General features: G+C 38.1%; 1 protein-coding gene across 7 annotated transcripts in view; it reads right to left on the bottom strand.

Moving 5' to 3' along the window:
* The window catches only part of EGF (epidermal growth factor), a 99,788-nt gene that overhangs the window by 45,778 nt on the left and 26,812 nt on the right, over window positions 1-27,198 (bottom strand). For all 7 annotated transcript variants that reach the window (XM_054486120.2, XM_054486122.2, XM_054486121.2 and 4 more), the window contains exons 2-10: window positions 25,949-26,148; window positions 23,659-23,840; window positions 23,025-23,252; window positions 21,775-21,977; window positions 7,583-7,708; window positions 6,052-6,174; window positions 5,052-5,174; window positions 3,722-3,847; window positions 2,513-2,649 (exon numbers count right to left, since the gene is read on the bottom strand). In XM_054486120.2, coding sequence (XP_054342095.1) covers window positions 2,513-2,649; window positions 3,722-3,847; window positions 5,052-5,174; window positions 6,052-6,174; window positions 7,583-7,708; window positions 21,775-21,977; window positions 23,025-23,252; window positions 23,659-23,840; window positions 25,949-26,148 — 1,448 coding nt within the window. The remainder of the gene's footprint in view (window positions 1-2,512; window positions 2,650-3,721; window positions 3,848-5,051; window positions 5,175-6,051; window positions 6,175-7,582; window positions 7,709-21,774; window positions 21,978-23,024; window positions 23,253-23,658; window positions 23,841-25,948; window positions 26,149-27,198) is intronic.

The raw sequence follows: 27,198 nt of genomic DNA, 5'->3' as shown, positions 1-27,198 counted from the left end.
GGGAATTAATTAAACTAAAAAGCTTCTGCACAGCAAAAGAAATAATCAACAGAGTAAACAGATAACCTACAGTATGGGAGAAAACACTTGCAAACAATGCAGTTCACAAAGGGCTAATATCCAGAATCTATAAGGAACTCAAACAACCCAAGAAGAAAAAAACAAATAACCCCATTGAAAGGTGGGTAAAGGACATAAACAGACATTTTTCAAAAGAAGACATACAAGCAGCCTACAAACATATGAAAAAATGCTTAACATCACTAGTCATCAGAGAAATGAAAATCAAAATCACAATGAGACATCATCTTACACCCATCAGAATGACTATTATTAAAAAGTCAAAAAACAACAGATGTTGGCATGGATGTGAAGAAAAAAACAACTTTTATACATTGTTGGTGGGAATGTAAATTTGCAGTCTTCTAGAGAAAAAGTATGGTGATTTCTCAAGAGCTAAAAATAGAATGACTTTTTAATCTGGCAATCCCACTACTGGCTATCTACCCAATGGAAAAGAAAGTATTATATCAAAAAGACACCTGCACTTGTATGTTTATCACAGCACTATTCATAATAGCAAAGTCATGGAATCAATCTAAGTGTCCATCAATGGATGAGTGGATTTTTAAAATGTGTCATATATATACAATGGAATACTGCTCATAAAAAAGAATGAAATCATTATGAGCAGCAACATGGATGGAATTGGAAGCCATTATACTAAGTGAAATGACTCAAATAGAAAATCAAAAATTGCATGTTCTCACCTATATGTGAGAGCTGAACAATGGGTACACATGGACATACAGAGTGGAATAACAGATATTGGAGACTGCAAGGGTGGGAGGGTGCGGGGGTGGGGGGTAACAGATGAAATACTACCTATGGGAACAATGTTCACTATTCAGGTGATGGGTAAATTAAAAGCCCAGACTTCACCACTACACAATCTATCCATGTAAGACAACTGTACTTGTACCCCTAAACCTATAAAAATTTAAAAATATATATATATGTATATATTTTAAAAGCTATGGGTCAGTTGATAATTTAATGAAAGCATTGTAGAATTTTAACTGTGAGTACACATATGTACATAAACTTACAATCAATAATGAGACTATTCAGAAAGTGGTAAGTCGTTAAATAATGGGTTACTCTTCTTTCTAAATGAAATAGAAAAGGTTATGTTTCATAAATACAAATAGGGGTACTTCACTCCACTGGCACTGTGCTTCTCAAACTCTAACGTGCATAAGAATCACCTGAGAATATTGTTAAAGTGCAGATACTGATTTAGTGGTCAGGGGTGGAACCTGGAGGACTGCAGTTCTAATAATCTCCAGGTGTTGTTGACACTGCTGGCTCAAAGATCACAATTTGAGTAGCAAGAAAATAAGAAAATTAACCCAAGAAACAAAAACCAGCCACCTGACTTAAAATTCATTCTAGGTCTCCATGTTCACTTGTAAGAATACTGATTCTGCAGGAATAAAACTAGTTTGGTAATAAATGAATCTTGAACTGCCTTTTTTCTATTAATTATTTTTTTCTGTTATTATAACTGTTCTATGGAGCCATATAGATTCAGGTCAGGGAAAAGAAAGAATTGTTTGCTAGTGTTCAATTGCAAAACTTTAATTTGCAAAAATACTTCTATTCGGCTACCAATCCATACCTATTATAGAATCAATTTGCTTCACTTTGTTTCTTTTGGCCATTTACCAGACTGCTTCAAATCAGGAAGAAACAAAAGCCCAAAGTTTGAAAGTCTAGGAACTAATGTACCACATAGTAATGACTAAATAATTATGCAGGATAATTAATAACTATATAAATTTATCATTATTGGGTGATTAATCTCTAAAAGACACTGTAACATCATTTCAAGCACATTCTAACCTAGCACAGATACAACTAAGAAATTAGAGATCAAATGGCCAGCTGATACAGAAATTCTAAGTTACACACAAAACTCATACAAAATGTTTATGTAAATAATGTTATTAGTTAGATTGTCATTCTCACATGAGCTATAAAACTTACGTTCCCTGATTTTCATGGTTAAGAGGTCACTGAATCTCCTCCCCCAAAAGACATATGTAAAACATAAATTACTAATCCATACTTCCTATGCCCCAAACTCAACCTCCCACTCCTCTCACTACCAGCAAGTAATAAAAAACCTGGTTATGAAGCTCCTTCTATAAGCATGACACTGTGCTAGTCTCCCATCCTCATCTCCAAAGAGGAAACTAAACTGAAAATCCTGTGTGATCTTTTCCAACAAAACGGCTAATCGCAGCGAGGACTAGGGTAGCATTATGACGGCAAGAAAGTCCTTAAAATTTCTCAAGTGTTACTCCAATATCTATATTTAACTTGTTCTGTGCCTAATCATTCAGAGCTTAGCAGAGGATTTTCAAGTAGGCCAGGTCATTTGTTAGGATAAAATCCTCTACTCTGTCCTTAAAGCATGTCCACATCTGTTCAAGTAACAAAACCATACCTTATTTTCCACAGGGTCATGATCTAGGGCATAAACCGTTCCCATCTGCTGGCTGAGCAGAGTTCCATAGTCTGTTCCATCAAAATGCATGTGTCGAATATCTTGAGAATTGGCAAACAGCAAAAATGGTTGTGGTCCTGTTAACCAAATTTCAAATATGGCTGAATTTAAAACTTGCCTTAGAAGCTAAGAGGCATCTCTGACTCTTCCCTTTCACTGTACCTTTTTACCCAATTTCTACAGTGCTTGCTTTCTTAATTTCCCTCTAGTGTGGTATAGGTGAAGACAGGCAAGAGGATGTCCTCTTCCAGGAGGTGACATATTGCCAGAATTTCATCTCTGGCTTCTTCCCTCTCCAGATATTTGCTTTTAAAAGCTACTTACTTACAGAAAGAGACAGCGTTAAATAACCAACACTATAGCTAAATGATGCAAGTCTTAGGGTTACACATCTTGATTCACACATACTGAAACACTAATATTAGTAGATTGTATACTTTCATGTCTGAATAAGTAACTTTCCCTGGCCTGGGCACTTCTTAAAGGGAGGCACAATGATTTCAGTTAATAGCAAGACCCTTGATAATTTTAAGGATTTAGATTATGCTATATTAATGAAGGCCCTGAGAAGTTAACAGTATTGGGGTCTCACTAGGGCAAGGTGTACAGGATTATCATTACATGATAGCATTATGAACCTTCAGGAGATATTAAATCAATTTGGTATAAATCTAGAATTTCCATGGCTGTTGAAGGATGCAAGAGAGGTAATATCAGAAGACAAAAAAATAGCTGAAGCATACAACTTTATATTGAATTTTGACATAAAAAGGACAGAATTTGTCAGTGTTATGATTATATTCACTAGAGAGATAAAAATCAAATCAATCAACAAATACTTATTAAATGCCTCTTAACTATAAAGTGTTTTAAGACTATTCTTGTCATGACTTTCTCATATACTAAAAGTATCCTATCTGATATTATGGCAAATCTTTGCTGGATGCTAATTAAGAATAGAAATAGTCTTTAAAAGCCTGGTTACTAGTTATATTGTTATTACTCATATTATTCATATTTACAATGTGATTTGTTTTTATCCATTTCAAAAATACAAAACCATAAGCAGTTAACTTTCCATCTTTCTAAACAAAAGGTTTTCATGACTCTTTTTTCAGGGACACAGTTCCAGACAACCACAGCACTAACCTGAAGCTGCACAGCTTTTTTTATCCAGTTGTAGGTCATACCCAGGAAAGCAATCACATTCCCAGGATACTGGGCTGAGAGGAATGCAGAGCTGGCTACATCCACCATTATCAGGTGAGGAACAACCTACAAAAACAATTGCTTGGTAATGATACTATGTTATCCAAAATATAATTATTTTTCATCAAAGGATGGGGGCGAGCCAACCATTTGTTGATTTTTTTTTTTTTTTTTTTTTTTTTTGAGATGGAGTTTCACTCTTTCACCCAGGCTGGAGTGCAATGGCGCTCTCTCAGCTCATTGCAACCTCTGCCTCCCGAGTTCAAGCAATTATCCTGCCTCAGCTTCCCAAGTAGCTGGGATTACAGGCACCCGCCACCATGCCTGGCTAATTTTTGTATTTTTAGTAGAGACAGGGTTTCACCATGTTGGCCAGGCTGGTCTCAAACTCCTGAACTGAGGAGATCTATCTGCCTCAGCCTCCCAAAATGCTAGGATTACAGGCATAAGCCACTGCACTCAGCCCATATGTTGATTTTTTAAAACATTTCCGCAATCATTCATATGGCTGCAGTCAAGGTTATTTTTCAGAGATAAAAATCAAAATGTCACAGTACCCTCCTTCCCTATAACCCAACATCTTGGATGATAATCCTTCACATTCCAGTGGCCCTTGTCCTCTTATTCTACCAATGAGTTCAGCTGCAAGTGCACTGGCAGCTGTCTAGAATGAAAAATCCATTTGATGAGTTTGGCAGCTGGTCTAACTCTTCCTAGTAATTTTTTTCTCTCACACATTTTTAGCTGCTTGGCTTTGTTTTATTAGAAAATCAAAAAAACACACACAATTCTTCCGCTAATTCTGAGTTACATCCAGTTATCTATATACTTAAGTCTCTATGAAGATAAAAGTAGAGAGGTGTTTATTAGGTGCAAGAAACAGACTAAGCACTCAGCATCTGAAGTCTCGTTTAATCGAGGTGGCAAGTATCAGTATCTCTGCAGTTGAAGAAACAAAGACCAAGAGAGGGCAAGTATCTAGACCAAAATCAAAACTGCTAGTAACTGGTAATGCTACCTCAGGGCTGTCAAGCCTCAAAGCCCTTGCTCATAACCACTACACTATGCTGTCTAAACAAAAACAAAAACAAAAAAGCCAAAAACCCAAAAATACTAAATTTAAATCTATGTTAATCTGTTGTATCAACATCTTTCAGTATACAATATTGGAAAATCGATTCTTCTTTGACAACAAGGTCAATTTTTAGATGTCACTGAGCAAATGTATGTTTTCAAACAAACAAAAGGTAAATAAAGCAAACAAACTCACCGCTACATGTTTTCCCATCTCTCTCAAGCACCGAGCCTTCAGGACAGAAACATAAGGGACCTTCTGATGTCAGAACACAGTCATGGCTGCATTCAGACACATTGCTTGGACAGGAAACAAGTTCTAATTAATAAAGAACAAGGTCAAGATTAGTGTTAAATCAGGTTTGCAAAAATTTATTGCAATCAGTTGCTAATATTGCCAGGTGATCCTCCTGCCTTGACCTCCCAAAGTGTTGGGATTACAGGTGTGAGCCACTGTGCCTAGCCTTAATTTTTTAATGTATAATAATGGTATTGTGGTTATGCCTGAAAACTAACTGGACATTAAATGATAGGAAGGAATTATAGTTAAGTTTTTTAGATACAATAATGTATCATGATTATGTTTTTTACATGCCTATCCTTTAGAGATATACAATGAAATGTAGTACCCAATAGTTATTTTTAAAAATTAAAAAATTAAAATAAAAAAGAGATAGACAATGAAATATAAGGTAATACAGACAAAGAAACAGGAAAATACCTATAATAAATAGATTATAGATGATTTGTTTCCCAACCTTAGAGGTTCTGATTTGATAGGTCTGGGGTAGAGTCCAGTCATCCATGGTTTTTGTTTTGTTTTGCTTTTTGAGACAGGGTCTCACTCCATCACCCAGGCTGAAGTACAGTGGCTTGATTTCGGCTCACTGCAGCCTCCTCCTCCCGGTTCAAGTGATCCTTCTGCCTCAGCCTTCTCAGTAGCTGGAACCACTGGCGTGGGCCAACATGCCTGGCTAATTTTTTTTTTTTTTTTGTATTTTTAGTAGAGATAGGGTCTCACCATGTTGCCCAGGCTAGCAGTCATCCATGTTTTAAAAAGCCAAACAAAATAAAACTCCAAGGTAATTATGATGCACACTGCTGATTGAAGATCACCAGCCCAGATCATAGCCACCTTAGAAACATATTGAAAATGAAGAATACTAATGCAATAAATACTTGTTGCTATGACTTACGATGACATCGTTTCCCATCAGGAAGCAGAACAAATCCTACAGGGCATGTGCAGTAATAGGATCCAGGGGTGTTTTTACACCCAAGAGTACAGCCATGATTCCAAAAAGCACATTCATTAACATCTGCACAATGACAATAGCACAATACATTCAAATGGCTATTCTTGAAAATAAATTGTGCTATCACTAATAAGTCATCACAACGCAGGGTATCTCACATTTGTATATGCTGTAATTGATCATGGAAAGTCTGTTTTCCATACTTTAGCAAAGGGTAAAATAAGTCAGTTAAATGATGATAAAAGCCATTTCTATTCTGTCACATTTTATGCTTTTGTTTTCCCTGAGATAGAATCTGGTTCTGTCTCCCAGGCTGGAGTGCAATGCCACAATCTCAGCTCACTGCAACCTCTGCTTCCCAAGCTCAAGTGATCCTCCCACCTCAGCCTCCTGAGTAGCTGGGACTACAAGTGCACACCAAAACACTCAGCTAATTTTTGTATATTTTGTAGACATGGGATTTTGCTACACTGCTCAGGCTGATCTTGAACTCCGGGACTCAAGTGATCTGCCCGCCTTAGCTTCCCAAAGCGCTGAGATTACGAGTGTGAGTCACCACGCCTGGCCCAGCTTATACTTTCAAATACAGATTTTCATATTAGAATAACCCTTGGAAAAAAGGCAGCATTATTTCCCCTGAAAAGATATAGCATGCCATTTAAGTTAAGGACTCTTGAAAGCTCTTTACAAGCTTAGGACATTTCCTATTGTGCTCTTCACACTTCAAGACTGAACAGAGCCCTTTCCCTAAACGTGGAAACCTTCTCCAGCAGTTTTATTCTGGCTGAAGCCCCAGCCTTCCAGCTCACTATCTCTATGCCATGGCTTTCACCCATTGGTCCCATGTAAGCAGGGGGTTATAATTAACAGGCAGGTGCTAGATTTACCTGAGGTCTCACTCCAGCTAATTCCACTGGATGTGTGCTGCAGCTATTGGAGTCTTTTCATCACTAAACTACAGCACCTTCCAGGAAAAAGGACATAGTATTTCTCCTGAGTTCATTGCACTTGGTCCAGAATCTCAAAACAGGAGGATCCCTAGACAAACCAGCCTGGTTCAGTTTCCCAGGCTTCCTACTAGATCTTCTTGGGATAAGATAGGAGTCACATACTCTTTGAGACTCTTACGATCCCTATGAAACCACTCCCCTAAAAATGTACACATACTGAAATTGTGCACACAAACGCAGAGGTTGGTAGAATCCACTTAGAGAATCCCTGCCTTATATCAACCCCTAAGCATCCTCTCAGAGTGTTTGATCTAGAAACACAAGATATGAAGATAGGAAAGTATTAATAAAGGCTTTACAAACAAGAAAAAATAAATAAAAAATAGTCTTCAGGGGTTGTGCGGGGGACAGGGAGAATGGACTTGAAGTTGGTTTTCCACTGAGGCTCTGGCTGGCCCACTGAGGACAAGCCGCTGGCTCAGTTGAGCATTCCTCCCCTCAAGCAGCAACTCTTCCATTACCTTCACAGTACTTCCGGTCTCGACTTAGGGCGTATCCCTCTGCACACGTGCACAAGTGTGACTGGGGGTCTTGCCCACACACAGTGCTGCTGCAGTTTCCTTTCCTCAATTTGCGAAGTTTCTGCTCTAAAAGAGAAGATGCTTTATTTGGAGTGGGGCCGTGTTTTGACAGAGGACACTGCTAAATCTCTTACTGATTCTTAAGAGGTCTTACCTCCCTACAACGTCTGCAGCTGCATCTCTCATGGAGGCAAACTTAGCCAGAGCTCAGATTCCCCAGCATCCCAAAGCCCACTTTTTTCTCCAATTGTATTACTTCTCCAAAACCTCTCAGGATTGGGCATCCTGATTAGCTGGGGATGTCATTTCTTAGGTTGCAAATACTAAACACTACTTATTAGCTTTTTCATTCTAATTTACTTTTATCACAAAAAAGCACACAAATTCTGCAAATGAAATAATCTGCTTAAGAAATAAAAAGAGATTCAAACCTAAGAATACTTTTTTTTTTTTTTTTTTTTTTTTTGAGACACGGTCTCCCTCTGTCACCCAGGCTGGAGTGCAGTGGCACGATCTTGGCTCACTGCAACCTCAGCCTTCTGTGTTCAAGCAGTTCTCCTGCCTTGGCCTCCTAAGTAGCTGGGATTACAGGTGCAAACCACCACACCCAGCTAATTTTTGTATTTTTAGTAGAGACAGGGTTGGCCAGGCTGGTCTCGAACTCCTGACCTCAAGTGATCTGTCCACCTCAGCCTCCCAAAGTGTTGGGATTACAGGCATGAGCCACCGTGCCTGGCCAAGAATACTTTTTAAGTGTAATATTTATAGGTTAGATATGTAAGCTACTTAGCGGTTTTTAATATCATTATTTAATGAACATCTTTCAGACTCAATATATATCATTGCCATATCTCTGCTCCTCAAATTTCTGAAGTTATTGCTGCCAGTGTCCCATGTGTTCCAAATATTCCATAATAAACAGTAAAATCTGCTCAGTGTGTTGGGTGTTTGGGTTGAATTAGCCAGCTATATTGAACAAGTGGTCAATTTTGTACCATTGATTTTCAGAGCCAGAATCAAGGGCTAAACTAGTAACACCTACAGTTGGCCCTCCGTATCTGTGGATTCAACCAACTTAGGACTGAAAATATTTGGGAAAAAAATTCCACAAAGCGAAGTTCCAAAAAGCAAAACATGAATTTGCCACATGCCAAGCACTATGTTGAATTCACAGGAATGAAGTGATGTAGGCATTGTATTAGGTATTATAAGTAATTTGGAGATGATTTAAAGTATATGGGAGGATGTGGCTAGGTTATATACAAATACACCGTTTTATATTAGGGACTTAAGCATCTGCAGATTTGGGTAGCTTACCAATCCCCCACAGATACTGAGGTACAACTGCATATCTCTTTCCAAAAAGTTAATGAGATTTTTGTCTCTTTTGCACCCTATTTTTTGCCCATTTTAAAAACAATAGGACCACTGTGACATACTATGAGAAATACAGGAGTAAGCCTGAGCGTAAGGGCAGATACCTAGAATGCAGGTAGATACAGAGGCCAGAGGTCTGGCAAGAGATGAAGGATGAGGAAAACTATTGGGGTCATGGATTCTGAAGCAATGGCATTGTTAAAATCAGCTAGAGCTGATATATCATGGGAAAAGCTGAGGACCTGAGGAAAGGACTGCTGAGAACACCACCATTGCTGGGAAGAACACAGGAAACAAATCAGCAAGAGCCTGAGCAAAGTGGGCAGAGGGCCTGAGACTGTTCTCCAAATAGGCTTGGTTTCTCTGATCTGTTTATCTACTAATAAAGAAGTCTCCTCTGTCTGTACCCATTTCCTTCTACTTCAAATCTCAAAAGATAAAATTTCAACACATTTAATTAAATGGTCAAATTGGCTTTTATTTGGGATTCATGAATTGGGAAACATCTTGTCTAAAAATAGACAGATGCTACACTGGCTGTGGCAGCACATTCAGTTTTGTGATATCGCTTGAGCATGATACATATAGTTGACTGGTTAACATCAGTTTACTTCAGGTTACTTTCCTCGTAAAAGTTAAACCAGACGGGATTTCCTTATGATACCAATTAAAGCTGACCTGTTTGAGGATTTGGCTATCATCTCTCTCCTGATCCCTCAGGGGGTCAGATAAACAAGTTAGTTTTGGTTTGTTGATGTGGAATCTTAGCATGAGTGACTTAATTTTGATTTGGTCTGTTGGGGCCTATTGCAGGAGCTCAGTCCAAATCAGTTGCCTCCCATAAATTTTATTTAACATCACTAGACATGACCAATAACAGTAAGATTCAGTAGAAACATATTCTTGCTCCCTTGAAAATGTCCCTAGTGTACATTGAGATAACCGGAGAGTATGCCACCCTCTAGAGATTCTAATTTGGTATATCAGAGGCTCAGGAATCTGCATTTTTACAGAATCAGGAGTGATTATGATGTCAGGAGGCTGCTTCACACCACACTTTAAGAAACACTGGCCTAATGTACTAGTGAAACATTACACCTTCATCTTAGTTACAAGTAATTACTTTTAGCTAGTCTGTGTTATTTCCTTAGTTATTTTAAACCTGTTTTTTCAAATCTCTACAAAATTAAATGCAAAATCAGTCTTGTCAACTTTCAATACCATTGTAGTATTACCTGCTAAATCAGTTAAGATTTATATTGAATGGTCTTATGGACAACTGATTCCAAAAATTTTATTTCTTGCCTATGATCTTTATGCCAATTATACATGTATAGTTACATTATTTTTCATGTTCTATATGCTTCACTTAAACTATCAAAATTTTAAGCAAAATTAAAAATAAAATGGCCTAAATTTTAAAAGTAAATGACTAAAATTAGAAACTTGTAAATATTGCAGACAAAATTCATCCACTTTAAATTTCTTTTTAAAAAGCAGTAATGTGTTTAACTTTTATTTTTACAAACTTTACAAGTTAACAACAACAAAAATCCAGGAAGGTTTGAGTTGGCCTTTTAATAGCACTGAAATGCTACAGTTTCTCGAGGTAACAAAAAATTGAAACATTATGCTTCTTATAAAAAATCTTTCCTTTGCCCTATAAAAATCTTTCCAAACTCAGCATGCTGGATGATTACTGGATTACGAATCAGGAAAACTGAATTTTGTCTTGGTTCTTCCTTTTACAGCACATCACTTTATCTCTTTGACCTAAGTTTCCTAATTCACAAAATAAACTTGTTGAAATAGATATTCGCTGAGATCCCTCTTTTAAAAAAATTCTATAGTTATAAACAGAATTAAATGTTGGTGATAAATTCTTCTGAGTTTATACCTCTAAAGATTATCAAACCTTAATTACTGCTTATAGTATGGTAACAGAGAATCAAACTATCTAATGAAGAAAACAACTATTGTCTCAGGCGTAGAAAATGCTTTGTTCTTCTAGATCCAGTATATATTTTTCTTTTTTCCCATACCTTTCTACTACCTCTCACCTGGATTTGTATCTATTCTTATCACGATCATCCCATTGTCACCACCACAATTATGTATATGCATCTTTTTTCCATTGATAAACTTCTGAGGATAAGGCATGTGCCCTAGTCACATTTATAGTCCCAGTAACACCTAGCATGGTGCCTTTTACAACATAGGCATCCAGTAAACATCTAATACATCCACAAAAAAACCCTGTGATCATGTCACCTGCAACCTAACTCCCTATTTGTTTTTTCCTCAAAGTTCCAATCAACCTTAGAGCTAGCACTCAAAACAGTTTGTCACAAGATGTTAGCCAGTACTTTTTCCACTATACCATGCTGCTGATGGCTTTTAGTGATGCTTATTAACAATATACATCACTCTTCAATAATGGACATAGGCGGGAAAGAAATCACTATTCTCCTCTGCCTAGTTGTGCTGATGACGTGACCTGAATTCAGACACTAAACACTTTAAAAGGTCATTTTAGGTGGTGGCACAACACAGAGGATTGAGGATTATATTTTCTTTAATCTCCTTAATCTTCTGCTGTTCTTTAGCTTCAAAATAGGCCAAAGCCAGCCTGAGAATGCTGCTGCTGACCTCAGATAACACTCCTTCTCAGAGCTGAGCAATGAGGCTTAATTACCTCTGAGATCAATTAAAGCTCCTAATCATGGAGTTTAATGTCCACCACCAACTGCACCTTCAATAACTGCCTGGCTAGCACGCAGGCACTCATGAGCTTTACTATAGCCCAGTAAATCTGTAGATTTTACCCTGGCCCAGTTCTGAAACAATGCACTTGGGATTGCCTTTCCTGTTTTTTCCACTGATCACATCTTTGTCTACCTCAAATTCCATGTAAGACTCACCTCATCAACAAAGCCTTTCTAGTCTCTTCCATTCAAACCCATTAACTTTGGTCATTCTAAAGTCATAACTAAATATTTGGCATCCCCAATATTTAGCACATAACAATAAAAATTTTGAATAACACCTTGTATTTATATTATCACATTTCATTTTCATAACAAGCCCTTGAGCTACGCAGAGCAAGTATCATCTTCCATTTTACAATTAGGAAATAGTGCCTTGTTAAGGATCACATAGAAAATAGGGTGTAGAACTGGGATGCTATTCCAAGCCCTTTGACTGTAACCCCCCTCTTTTTACCAGATATGTAAAATTCTATGTGTGTGTGTTTATATTTATGCATTTGTATAAATATAAACATGCACATAAAATATATGTTTTATGAAATGTCTATAAAAACCTGGTTATATTCTTGCTTCATTTGTTTATTGTCTTCATCATTAATGAGTTCTCAATAATGACTGCCTCAACTTCCTCAAAAAACTTCTCAAACTGAACAGTATAGAAGTTTACTCTTGTCAGTAATAGAAATACAAGGAAGAAAATACAAGAATGGCCATTCTGTGCTATTGGAATCCCTAATTACAGTAAAAAAAGAAAAAAGTCACCTAGCCAGAATTTAGCCACTTGGTATCATAGCCATCTGTACCCTTTTAGGAATCAAAAAGTAAATGAATCAACAAACTTAAAGCACTTTAAAAATAATGTTTTTGGCCAGGTGCAGTGGCTCACACCTGTAATCCCAGCACTTTGGGAGGCCAAGGTGGGCAGATCACCTGAGGCCAGGAGTTGGAGACCAGCCTGGCCAACATGGTGAAACCTCGTCTCTACTAAAAATACAAAAATTAGCCAGGTGTGGTGGCACACACCTGTAGTCCCAGCTTCTTGGGAGGCTGAGACATGAGAATTGCTTGAACCTGGGAGGCGGAGGTTGCAGTGAGCCGAGATCATGCCACTACACTCCAGCATGGGTGACAGAGTGAGACTTCGTCTCAAAATAAATAAATAAATAAATAAATAAAATGCTTTTAACTCTTAGAAGAGCCCTTCAGGCCCATTGAGTCTTTTCTTATTGTACCCTCATTTCTGGCAATTTGGTTGCCCATAGCAGGAAGATGGAAAGTACAAGGTATGACATGTGTACAACTATTATGTATCCATAATTAAAAATACATTTTAAAAAGACAAGGTGTATATGCCTCCACTCCCATTGTCACCACCGCACCCCACCCATATTCACCAATGGTAGAAGTGGCTGTGTGGGTCCAGTGTTCTTTCTTACTAAGCCCAGATGTAGCCTTAACCTTGCATTCCAGGCTGCCAGTGTCAATGGCTGCAAGACAGTTGGTAATTTCCCACACAGACTAGAAACTCCAGGTCAGGGTTCCTTCCAGAGGAAGATAGTACAATTTGAGTATCAAAATGGTAATAATTACAGTGAATAAAAATGTCAATTATTTTTAAGAATCCATGACTTTATAGAGATGATTAAAGAAAAAGTGACCTTTGGAGGATACTGGAGGGTTAGGACACTAACTCTTTATTTTGAAAATGGGTAAATTAAGAAATAGGATCGAACACTGAATTTACCTTTCCTATAAAAGCTCCTCCTCCTCAGGACAATCATATATCTGATTTGGAAAGGCTCCTCTTTGTATAAGAATCCCAGCTAATATATGCATAAACAGTGATAGAATTAGAATGTCATTGCTTTGAACCTCTAATAAAAAATGGCTCCATGCAATGATAATCAATAGCTTCTAAAACCATTAAGCAAAAGGCTGATGGGGAACTTGCAGTGGCTGGACCAGGCTGGTGACTTCTGAAATGCTAATTAATTTTGAACATCACAAAAAAGAATAAGAACCAGCCCCGTGTGCCTTTTAATGTGGTACAAAGGGGAAGCTTACAGAACCACCTGCAGTGCCACCCATAAAGCATTCTTGCAAACAATCTGATTCTGATCAGATTTCTAAGCCTAAACTACCAGTTTATAGGTAACAAGGAAATTAGAGAAACATGTTAAATGACACATGGTGATATAATCTGCAAAATCCAGAAAGTGAAAAATCCTACAGGACTAATGATCTGGTTTCCTGAACAAACAAGTGGCAAGAAAAAGCCTCAGGTTAGAAAATAAACAGAGGCCACAGCCAGGCATGTGAAAACCTGCAACATGTGAGAGCCAGCAGCAAGAAAGAAAACATAAAAGTGATAAAGAGCAATTTCAAGTATTTAAAAGACATTTCAAATGGCAGCCATTTGGTGTCAGGGCAAACCCAGCTTTGCCCCAAACCAGCCCTATGCTTGCTGCAGTGGCATGTATCCTTGTAAATGTGACTCTAGTCACTAAGAAAATGTCAGTAACTATAAATGATGCTAAGAAAATATAGCAATACATATTTTACTAATATTTCCATGAAGAATAACAGAATTTTATGTGTTTAAACTAATAATTTAAAATTATATGAATTAAATTTTATCTTTCTAGGATGATTCTTTTCCAGTTGTTTCAAAATAACCAAGATTTTATAGTAGACACTCCAGCAACAAAATAATCAAAATGAATTAGACTCCCACCTTGGCAATTTTAGCTATACTAATTGCTTCCAGAAGCAAGTACATTTCCAGGTGGAGATAATTATCCTTCATGAACTCACAGGATTAAATTCAGCCATCTTTTTGTGCATGAAATGAATGTAAAGCATTTTACACAGTGTTAGTAATAAACAACCTTCATTTCCCAAAGAATATGCTTTTGAAGCTCTCTTATAGCTTAAAACTGAAATCTACATTTAAAGGATACAGAAAAAAGCAAAAATATTTGGACGTTTTACAACATAATATCTATGAGCAATAAAGTAGTTGTAAAATCCCCAGACGTTGAACTTGAAATAATTGTCATTAAGATGTGTACAAAAATGTTCCCACACTATTTCTGAGATTTGTATAATAGTGTAGGTATCAGGGCAGCCAGAATATCTGGCTAATAAGTTTAATCATGCCAACAAAAAATGTGAGATTCATTCTGTGCCTGTTTTCGGATAGCCGGAGAGAAGTAAGAGAGAAAGAGAAAGATTTTAAGTTTCTGAAATGGAAAAAAAAAATTAAAGAAAAATGTAAAAAGAGAGAGAGAAATAGGGTTTTGACTCCATGATCTGTGCAAACTGAAGCACTTAACTACCAGGAGGCCATGGATAAATAATGATATGCTGAATTACAGGCTTTCTCAAAACAAATAAGGTACATCTAAAACATGAAATGATAGATAATAGAGTGTATTTGGAGAGCAGCATGTTATCAGTCTGCCTGGTTTCAAATCCCAATTCCACCACCCTGTGACCTTCAACAGGCTATTGTAACATCTCTAAACCTCAGAACTTTTAATTTATAATATTACACTAATTATCACACTTAATTAATAGAGCTGTTGTAAAGATTAAGTGAGATATTATAAGGAAAGCCCTTAAATTATCACAAGAACAGATAATTTTGTACCCATGCAATAATTATGGCATCTCTATGAGCCAAGAAGTTGCATGCACTTAGATAGGTTATTTCAAATTCTAATTGAAACAAACAAACAACAACAACAAAAACCTATGTACTCAGATATTATGTATATTTAAAACTTATTCGTTATTATATTATTTAGGAGATAGAGTGCCAAAGAATTTTTTTTCATTTGGTTTTTTTTTTTTTTTTTGGTGGGGGGGTGGGGTTTGACACAGAGTCTTGCTCTGTTGCCCAGACTACAGTGCAGTGGCCCGATCTTGGCTCACTGAAACCTCCGCCCCCTGAGTTCAACTGGTTCTCCTGTCTCAGCCTCCCAAATAGCTGGGATTACAGGCGGATGCCACCACACCCAGCTAATTTTTGTGTTTTATTTTATTTTATTTTATTTTATTTTATTTTATTTTATTTTTTAGTAGAGACAGGGTTTCACCATGTTGGCCAGGCTGGCCTTGAACTCCTGACCTCAAGTGATCCACCCACCTTGGCCTCCCAAGGTGCTGGGATTACAGGTATGAGCCACCGTGCCTGGCTTGCTTGTTTTTTCAACTCTTGTTTCTTAAAGTTGTTTAGGCATTGGGAATGCAATGGAAAGTTGTATTCTCTGTCCTCCAAGGACTAAGGAATATAAAAAGACAGACAACTCCAGCAAAGCATGGTAAGTGTCATATGATTAGGGAAATTCTCTGAGAGCACATTCCCTGAGAATACCTTCTCTGGAACAGCTAACTTAGGCTCACAGTGGATCAAGGAAGGTGTTCCTGAAGGAAGTCATGTTGGAGCTGTTTCTCAGAGGATGAGGAGAGACAGCCGGTAAAGGGACGGAGATGGCGAGTTCCTGAGCATGCAGACTGGGCTGCAGGAGAGAGCAAGTGTGCCTCATGAAAGGAAAGTACATCTTTGAGAATGGTTGCAACAGAGAATGTAATATAAACAAGGGTGAGAGAAGAAGCTGAGAAATGAGCAGAAGGCTTGGTGAGCCCAAGGAAGAGGCTTCACTTTAATTATTGGTGATTAGGAATTGTCAGCAGATTTTAATCAAAGAGTGACATGACTGGGACTTCTTTTTTGAGGGATTATGCTCCCTGCAGCAGAGAAAATGGAGACAGGGATACTAGTCAGGAGGATGCTGGAGAGAGAAACCTGCAGGAAGGGCAGAGTGGTTAGATCGTAAGGGGTAGAATTGTTGGGATGCAGAGACTCATTTCGTGGGATGAGAGTGAGGAAGATGAAGGAACAGGCAACTTCTCGGTTTCTGCTTTGGGAGATGTGGTGGAGAGTGATGCCATTCATTGGGTTGATGACACTAGAGGGAGAGGAGCTGGGGAAGGGGGAGGTGAAAGTTGGTAGGTTAGTTATTTTCTTTGAGCCTGAAACACTTGCAAGAAATCCAAGTAGACATGCTTACAAGGCAGATAATTATAAGGGCCTTGATAAGGATATTTTTACTGAGCCCAAATACATGCATTTTATGTGCCCACTACAGGACCCGGAGCTTGGAAGGTGCAGACAGCAAGCAAGCATGGCCCAGAAGAAGGACTAGGGCAACTGCTCTTCAGGAAACTGGTCAGATCATCAGAAAACGGCCTGATGGTGAAACTGTGGCTCTATTACTTTGACTTGGGATGCAGCATGCAGACATATCTGCAGCATGAAGCTCCTCCAGAACCAGACAACCTGAATCTACAAGGTAAGGACTTGTTCAAACCAACAAATCAATCTTCCATGTGAAGCTCTGTGGCTTTGCCTTTGTAAGCCCTTCCCTTGCCTTGGCCAGACAGTCTTCACCAGAGCTGCTCCTTTTTGTATATTATGAATAAATTCCCATGTTTTAAGTCAATTATCACTGTAGTTTATAGCAGATCTTTGCAGCTTGACACTCATTATGCCTGAGTCCTTTTTTTAAAAAAATTTGTCTACAGCTCAAAAAAAAAAAAAAGGGGGCCTGAACTACAAATAATAGATTCAAGAGTCCTGTGTGCTGTTGCATAGGAATGACACGGGTTGTGTCACCTTTAGAGAGTAATGATGCACACAACCGTATGAATAGTTCTGAGAAATTCCACTCAAGAAAAAACTCATTCAACTTTATTGAACACATCATCTCTAAATCACTTGGCCCCGAAAGTTTTTTTTCCCCTAAGTAACCTCATTAAATCCCATAGAACTAGAGTTCTGAGGCCAGGCATGGTGGCTCAAGCCTGTAATGCCAGCACTTTGGGAGGCTGAGGCAGGTGGATCACCTGAGGTCAAGAGTTTAAGACCAGCCTGGCCAATATCGTGAAACCCTGTCTCTACTAAAAATACAAATTAGCTGGGCGTGGTGGTGGGTGCCTGTAATCCCAGTGACTCGGGAGGCTGAGGCAGAGAGAATTGCTTAAAACCCAAGAGGCGGAGGTTGCAGTGAGCTGAGATTACGCCACTGCACTCCAGCCTTAGTGACAGAGCGAGACTCTGTCTCAAAAAAAAAAAAAAAAAAAAAGAACTAGAGTTTTGTAGAACATGCTTTGACAAATGATAGCTTAGGCATTTTGCAAGAAGTAAGTTTATTCATACTCATATTTGTATAAATATTTATATTTTATAAGAAAAAGAATATCAACCAGATTATATGATTTTTCTGTTATTTCTTCATTGAAGTAGTTTTACTACTAAATGTTTTGTAAAGCAAAGTACCACTTTCCAGATCACCAGAGGAGCTGCAATTTAGGCATAATATCCATGAGGAACTAACCAGCCTCTAGAGAAGTATGTCTTTACATCTGAAGGATGGGCTGGGCACAGTGGCTCATGCCTGTAACCCCAGCACTTTGGGAGGCTGAGGCAGGCAGATCGCTTGAGCTCAGGAGTTTGAGACCAGCCAGGGTAATATGGTGAAACCCCACCTCTACCAAAAATACAACAAAATTAGCCAGGTGTGGTGATGCACGACTGTAATCCCAGCTACTCGGCAGGCTGAGGCAGGAGGATTGCTTGATGCCAGGAGATGGAGGTTGCAGTGAGCCGAGATCGCACATTGCACTCCAGCCTGGGCAACAGAGCCAGACTTCATCCCCCTAAAAAAAAAAAAAAATCTTAAAGATGTCAAACACATTGAAAACCTGATAAAATTTATATAGCATCTCGCTAGGTGGAACAGTGCATATTTTCATCTAACCCATAAAATCAAGAGATCCACAGACTCTACATCACAGGTAAAGAGCTCTTGCTTTCTAAGACACTAAAACAATTTAAACCTAATCAATAATGGGCAAAGTAACAGTGCCCCTGAAATCAAAAGTCCTTTGCCTGTGGAGTATGTGTGAAGTGCATCCTTTGGTCAGTAACTGGAGCCAATCTCCAATGCCAACTCTCTTCCAGGTTCCAGATTTGTCTGTGGCTCTGCAGCTGGCAGAGGCTTTCCAATCAAATTCTATTACTTGCCACATTGTTTGGGGCCGCTCTTTAGTGAATCATTGTAGATTTTCTTCTGAAATTCATGCTTTCAGTTATCCTATTTGAACTCCCTGTCACAGAAGCTGAGTAGTGAGGGGCTCTGAAGAGACAATACATTTATGGTAGAAAGAACACTAAACTGAGAGACTGATGATAGGAAAATCTCCCCCACATTCATCATTAACTAGCTATGTGATCATGGAAAAGGTGCTCTATTTCTTCAGGTTTCTCAATGACAAAATAAGCAAAATTATTCCTACCCTTCCTGTCTCACAACATTGCTGTGACAAACCAATAAACTAAAGCCCATGAAAACACTTTGAAAATTCTGAGGTTACATATAAATGTAAGAGAGGGTGATGATGATGGCAGACATATCTCTAATTATTATGAATGGGACTCAGTAAATACTTATTCATAATGGTCCTTGGTTATGATTTTGTTGTGAGTCATCACCACTCAGACAATGAGTTGTATGTGAAGACAGCTTGAGTTGAAATTTCCCATGGAAGGTATGTGGCAGTGTATCAGATTCACTACCTTTATATGTAGACTATCTACACTACCATTATGGGTTCACCCATCTACTTTATAGCATTACCACTAGGTTGTTGTTATTTAATGTGGTGCTAGAACCCACAGTTGAACTGTTTCCCACAACTCTTGCTTTGTGAATTCAAGTGAGATTGTGCCACGGCACTCCAGCCTGGGCGACAGAGCAAGACTCCATCTTAAAAAAAAAAAAAAAAAAGAAAGTAGAAGATATAAACAATTCTATCTCTGTTTCTGCACTTCAGAGGGCTATTTAAGGCTAACATTAAATATATTTTAAAACCTTCTTGAAATAAAACTTTTACATAAAGGTGAGATGTTAGCGTCACATCATTTATGAGGTACATTGAGCAGCCTAACGATTATAACAAATTTTTAAAAACCTGACAACTTTTTTTTCTGTAGGCCCCTTGTGGTATTTCATAAAAGCATAACAACTTTTTTTTTATTTTAATTTGAGACAGAGTCTCACTCTGTTACCCAGTCTGGAGTGTAGTGAAACGATCTTGGCTCACTGTGGCCTCTGCCTCCTGGGTTCAAGTGATCCTCCTGCCTCAGCCTCCCGAATAGCTGGGACTACAGGCATGCGCCACCATGCCTGGCTAATTTTTGTATTTTTAGTAGAGACAGGGTTTTGCCACGTTGGCCAGACTGGTCTCGAACTCGACCTCAAGTGATCTATCTACCTCGGCCTCCCAAAGTGCTGGGATTACAGGCCTGACAACTTTTTAAAAACAATTACATGCTATAGAATTCAAACACAGAAGACTATATTTAGAAGTGGAAATTTGGGACTGTGACTAGATTCAGTCAATCACTAATTCTTTTTACTAATATTTACCATCTAAAATCAATTTATTTATAAATATCTACTGTATATACGGTGGCTAAAAAAAACCCAAACAAAATAGACATAGTTTCTACCTGTGTGGCACTTACAATCAAATGGGAGAGAGAATCCAAAAAGAAAGCAAATGACTATGTAGTTACACCTTGTGATGAGCTCAGTGAAAGGTGTACTATGAAAAAAGTAAGAGGTGAAGGGGCCTATTTTGATTGGCTTATCAGAGAAGACCTATCTAAGCACATGACATTTAAGCTCAGAACTGAAGAGAAGTCTAAGCCAAGGAAGAGTGACTGCAAAACCCTAAAGGAATGAAGGAGATTAGCATGTTTGAGAAGTTATAGCAAGACTTGCACTAAATTTTAGTGAGGGATCACTAGAGCAGGTTGGTCAAATATTGATGAGACTGGTAAAATGCTGAACTTCAACCTAAGTGCAAAGAAAAGCTTTTGAAGGATTTTATGTAGGGGAGTGAATGGATCAGATTCAGAAAACAGAAGGATCAGTTGAGTGGCTACTATAGTAGGCCAAACAAAAAGTACCTGTCTGCTTAGACTATGGCAGTGGCAGTAGAGAAGAGAAGTGGACATCTGAAATGTATTTAGAAGGTAGAATGGAATGGATTCGGTGTTGGATTAGAAATTGGGGGTGAGACAGGGGGAAAAATCGAAGATGGCCCTGTAAGATCCCAGAATATGCCACTCCAAAATGGGAAGGATTGTTGAGCTTCAAACAATTAAAAAGAAAGAGATGCAGAAAAGCTCTATTTGCCTAAACGCAAGACATAGATTTACGAAGACAATAGGTACCCCCTCTCTACCAAGAATAACAAAAGTTAACCACTGAAGACAACTTTAGATCCTTACGGCCTGGCAATGGCTGCAGAGGTACCTGGCAATGGCTGCAGAGGTACCTACCTGCAAGGTAGCTACATTAAGCTTTATTAACTAGCATTTATCTGCCATTTATTTGCCTTCCCCCAAGTTGCTGCTCATAGAAACTCAAAGTCCTTTTCCTCTGTCTTGTCACTTCTCTAAAAATTTACTGTTCTTTATTAAAGATACCATATAAACTGGCATTTAAAGCCACCTCTTTGAGAGCTATTCATTCCCCAGGTTTCTCCCATGTATATATAAAATGTACATGTTAATCCATTTCTATTTGTTTTTCTTTCTTTCTTTCTTTCGTTTTTGTAGAGACAGAGTCTTGCTGTGTTGTCCAGGCTGGTCTCCAACTCCTGGCCTCAAGCAATCCTTCCACCTCAGCCTTCCAAAATGTGGAGATTACAAGTGTGAGCCACCATGCCTGGCCTTCTATTTGTTTTTTTTCTGGTTAATCTGTCTTTTCTTACAGGGGTCTATTATAACTAAGATACATGAGGGTTGAAGAAAAAAATTTTTTTCCCCTACAACCCCTCATTGTCTGGCTCAAGCAGGTGAACGGGTGGGAACTATGTGTCAGGCCCTGTGCAAGGTCAGTGATGACTCACCAGGCTCCCAAGCATCATCTTCTGCCTTGGGTTGTGCGAGTGGATGCACTACTTTCAGTTCACCAGGTGGTACAAATGATGAATGGAGGTTAATTCTAACCATGTCCTTCCCAGTGTGTTTGTTGGCTATCCAAATTGTCTTCGTTTTCCATGTTGAATAGAAGATATGGTCACCAAAAAGGGACATTGCAAACAAATTGTGCCTAAAAAGCAACCACAAAAGAAAAAAGAACAGAGCATTTGTTCCTTGGCTTATTAGAATTTCACTTCATTTCAATTTATTGTCTAAGTTTTAACCACCTACGTTTTCAATTGTTTCTCATTTAAGTTTAGAAAAGTATATTAAGTTTAAAATTTTATTTATCTCCTCATACTCTGAGCTAATAAGATATAATTTCTAGCTCCAGATCCATTGTCTGATTCTTCTTTTAGTCATCCAACAAGTGTGATGAAAATGGGGAAGAAAATAGGAACAGGGTAAGAGTGGGTTTCTAGTGACATCAATTTCACATGACAAATTTCTGCCTCTTGCCACAAAGATGGAAAGTCAGTTGCTGGCATGGTAGCAAACCAATGAAAGATAAAAATATGTAACATAATAATTCCAAAAAGAATAACTATGGTCAACATGTGAGAACTTATTATGTGCCAAATATTCTGTTAATTATTTTTGTTTGTATTCATTTACTTTCCCTTCACAATAATCCCAAGAGACTGATACTATGATTATCCTCACATTAAAGGAAACTGAGGATAAGAGAAGTTATAGAACCTACTCAAAGTCACTCATCTAACAGATGGTAAATCTGGAGCTTGAACTCAAGTCTTTTTTTTTTTGAGACAGAGTCTCGCTCTGTCGCCCAGGCTGGAGTGCGGTGGCACGATCTTGGCTCACTGCAAGCTCCGCCTCCTGGGTTCTCGCCATTCTCCTGCCTCAGCTTCCTGAATAGCTGGGACTACAGGTGCCTGCCACCACGCCCGGCTAATTTTTTGTATTTTTAGTAGAGACGGGGTTTCACCGTGTTAGCCAGGATGGTCTTGATCTCCTGACCTCGTGATCTGCCTGCCTCGGCCTCTTGAAGTGCTGGGATTACAGATGTGAGCCGCCGCGCCCGGCCAAACTCAAGTCTTTTGGATTCAAAATCTATGGCCTAAACCACTATACCAGTTCCATTGACAAAAGTAAAATTAATTTATCTTGTGGACTTCAAATGACAATTGTTTTATTTTATACCAAGAGTAAAACTTACTGTGTTGGATGTTTACTAATGTGGACAGAACCTCCATCATAATCACAGGAGCAAATAAGAGAATTGCTTCCTTCTCTGTTGTACTGAATCCAAAACAGCCGCTTCTCAAGCACATCCAATGACACAGCTGTTATTTTCTCTGATGTCTCCAGCAGAGCCCTCACTTCCACACCATCGAGATCTGCTCTATAAAGGCTTCCAGCCACCTCTGAAGACCAAAATATAAACCTGAGGGCAAACACATTACATAGACCCAAAAATGAATGTATAGTGCCTTAAATGGCCAACTCTCTCAATGTTTCAGCAGCTCCTTCACAGGGCAAGTTTGACTATTTTGAATGAAAATTTATTCAACAAGTAAACACTGCCCTATTGTAGACATTACAGGTAATTTCAAGTTAGAAAGGGAATTATGCCTCTATAGCAGAAAACCATGATAGTTAGGAATATTTATGGGGGGATCCTGTCTCAGTTGAAATGCAGGCAACTGTCCTATAGAAAATGGTGCCTGTGTGCTGCAAAAGAGGGCTTTGGTCTCAGTGAGAGGATCCCTTTGAATTTAAAATGTTATAATTCTATCAATCTTCACTAGATTTGTAAATATATTTCAATGTCTGAATACAGCAGAATTTACCTTTCTACTGGATCAACTGCTATATTTGCAGGATATTTTAAAGCACTTAAAAGAACGTGGGAATTATTTCCTTTCATATCTGTTACTGTAATGATTCCTTCCTGATGATTTGACCAAATAACTTCTTCATTTATCCAATTTATTGCCATTCCAGAAACATTTTTCTCTATATTACATACTCTCTGCAAAATCAAATTTTAAAATTGTTATTAATACTTCCCCCATTCACAACAAAATTATTTTAATTTATATAAAAAGTCTATTCTTTTAAGTATTTGTCATCTTTACGCATTTCCAAAATTGTTTAAATAATAAAATAGTCACAGATATGGTGCCTTTGTTTTGATGCAGCATTTACCTCCTCCGACCCCTAAGTAAATATTTCTGGAAATAGTATTTATATCATAGCTTTGAAACTAAAAATTATCCTACACACTATTTAAATTAGGAAGCCAACGATAATGTATTGATCATTTCAACTATAGTAATGGTGAAATTTTGATGCAACCGTAAAGACAGCTTATTTAATTCCATTTGCTAATGGAAATTTCCGGATCTTCAACTGATCAATTCCAAGCTATGCAAGATTTCCTTGGAGTCTGAGCTTACAGACATGAACTCGATGAATTTCTCATTGTGGCCTTTATTCTTCTGGCCCTCCTCCTCCAATAGGCCCCTTCCTTTCCATAGTCCTTCATGCCGTCACACTGTGACCAGAATAGCAGAGTGTCTTTTTAGGCACCTTGGGCTGTATTCCCAACTCTTTCATGATAAAAATGCCCAACCAAAACTTTTCGTATCTTTATTTCAGCCATGGGCAAGTAAGCTGGTCTTCTGGGGGAATGGAGGTTGCGAGGTGGGCAGAAGCCCCAATTTGTACTGTTAAAGATTTTCACGGTGTAAATATTCTACCACGGCAGACGTCCAGCCACCCAGGCGACATCACTGAAATCAGAGTTGGGCTGAAATTGCATAATCTCATAAGCCTGTGCTATTTCTACATTTCATACAAAGAAATCTAGCCAACTTATTTTACCATTGAAAATAATGACCAAAACCACAATTACCTTTGTGCCAACCCATTCCATTCATAAATTAGCTCACCCAGGTAAATTGTTTGCATTTTAACAGTTGTCCTTTATAAACAATGTTTTAACCCAAAGGAAGGAATATAAGGATGGAATTTTAGGCATCAGGCTGATCCTTTCCTAATGGCTTGATATAAATTCACAACTATTTTAAGTTTTTCCATGTTCTTGATAGGAAACCCTTCAGATTCTTAGACTCAAGAGTTTGAAACTATACTACCAGATGTCTGGAGGATAATGAGTAGCCATCCTTGTTAAAAGTGAGATTAGCAAGTACTGGAGATGTGATAAAACAGATTAGCACCTAATTGAAGCTTTTAAGAATAATTGGAAAGAGAAAGATTTGGCTAAAAAACAAAAAATATTGTGGACTTTGCGTTGAGAATCAACTCTTGAAGTTTCTCTAGTCATGTGCTCTTTGTAATCCATCACCAAATTGAGAGAAACATTCCTCCTGGGACTCATGTAAGGGTTCTACCAGCTAAAAAGAAAGATTAAGGATCTTTTGTATGTACTTGAAGCAAAGTACTTATCTGTCATCTGCTATATTATTTTTTTTCCTGAGTGCAAGCTCTGTGAGAATAAAAAGAAGAAAATTTTTCTTTCTACATGTCAGGTGCCAAAACCCATGACAGAGATTTTATACAGATAAAACAGAGTGTCTCAACTTCAGCGCTATTGACATTTGGGGCTTGACAATTCTTTATTCTGGGGCTGTTCTGCGTAGTGTGAGATGTTTTGCAGCATCCCAGGCCTTTACCCACTAGATGCCTGTATCGTCTCCACCTTCCTACCTCACATACTTGTGACAACCAAAAATGTTTCCAGACACTGCCAATTGTTCCCTCAGGGAAAAATTGCCCCCCACCTGAGAACTACTGGGGTATCTTACAAATAGCAAGAAATAATCATGCAAATAATCTATCTTAATCATAAAATGGTGATCTGACTTAATAAACTCAGATATTTTCAAAATTACATTCATATCCTCACTTTCTCATTTTGGGGCTTCTGAAATATCAATGTGTGAATTTATTCAAGAATATACACCACAGATGTAGATTAAATAAATGCCTATATTTGGCAGACACACATTTGAACTGTTATATAATTTTCATTTATCTATACATTAAGAATTCAATATATTATATTTGTCAGCCTGTACAAACACAGCTCAAACACTGTAGGTAATGGTATTTTACCTCTTGCCTTGACCCGTTCAGAAAAACTCTTTGCAAAAGTTGTCTTTCTAAATCCACCCAATAGATTCTTTTCTCATTATAATGAAAATCCATGATCACTGAGACACCAGCATCCACCACCAATTGCGCATAATTGGTTCCTTCTGTGTCAATCCTAAAGATACTATTTCCGTGGGAGAAAATTAAGAAGGGTGCAGGACCTGGGTGGGAAGAAAGAGACCAAACTGTATACTTTTAATATTTTATCTCATTTAAACAAAATACTTCCCAGTGACAACCAACACAAGCAGAAATAATTTTTAATTACTGGTTTTCTGTTTAAAATAAAGTCTATTTATAGATAATAAAGAGTTCCTGTAGATATTCACACTCCATTTTGTAAATTATCTTCTCCACAAACTGATTATAAGACATGAACATTGATAAATTATGAAAAATGAACTCTCTGAAGAGAAAGACACTTTTACTCTTTATCCATAAAATACCTTTTTATGTTCAAAAAGGAACCACCCACCATATTCTATTGTGGAAAGGATTTATATAAGTGTAAAATTTAATTATGTAAATTAAAACTAAAATTACAAATATTATCATTTTGGAAATGGACTCCTTGGGTCTTACCTATGACCAGAGCCTTCAGCATAATGACCTAGAAGACGATGGTGAAAACTAAAAGGTCTTATGTGGAAGCAGGAAAAATTGAAATGCGTTTCAATTTCAGAATCCTGCAAAGGTTCTGAAATATTTCGACCCTGTTAGCTTTACCACATAAATACAGGATGCCCAAATAAATTTGAATTCCGTATATATTGCATGGGACATACACTAAAAATTTGTTCTCTATTTACCTGAAATTCAAATTTGACTGGGCACTTTGCATTTTTATTTGCTAAATCTGGGTGGCAAACCTCACTGGATTTCTTGGTGCCTGTAGGGCCTTGCTTTGTACCCTAATCCTGTACCTGGGGTCCTCTCCTGTTCTAGGTGATGGCCACCTACCAACTTTGATGCCCCAATATTCAATATCTACTTGGGAACCTGATCCCTTCTTGGGAAACCTCACCACTAATTACTGACACACACAGCTTGCCTTTGATGCTCTGAGATGACACCAGAGGATGAAATTAGTTACATCAAGTCAAGTTAGTTTCCTTGGTCTCGCTCTCTTGACCAAGTGTGAGGAGGCTTGGGCCGCTCTGCCTTTAGAAAATGACAGAGTCACTGGGGTAAGTGGGGAACAGAGGGGAATT

Source organism: Pongo pygmaeus, chromosome 3, assembly GCF_028885625.2.
Source record: "Pongo pygmaeus isolate AG05252 chromosome 3, NHGRI_mPonPyg2-v2.0_pri, whole genome shotgun sequence".
NCBI classification, from domain to species: Eukaryota; Metazoa; Chordata; class Mammalia; order Primates; family Hominidae; genus Pongo; species Pongo pygmaeus.
This window is presented reverse-complemented; position numbering and strand designations above follow the sequence as displayed.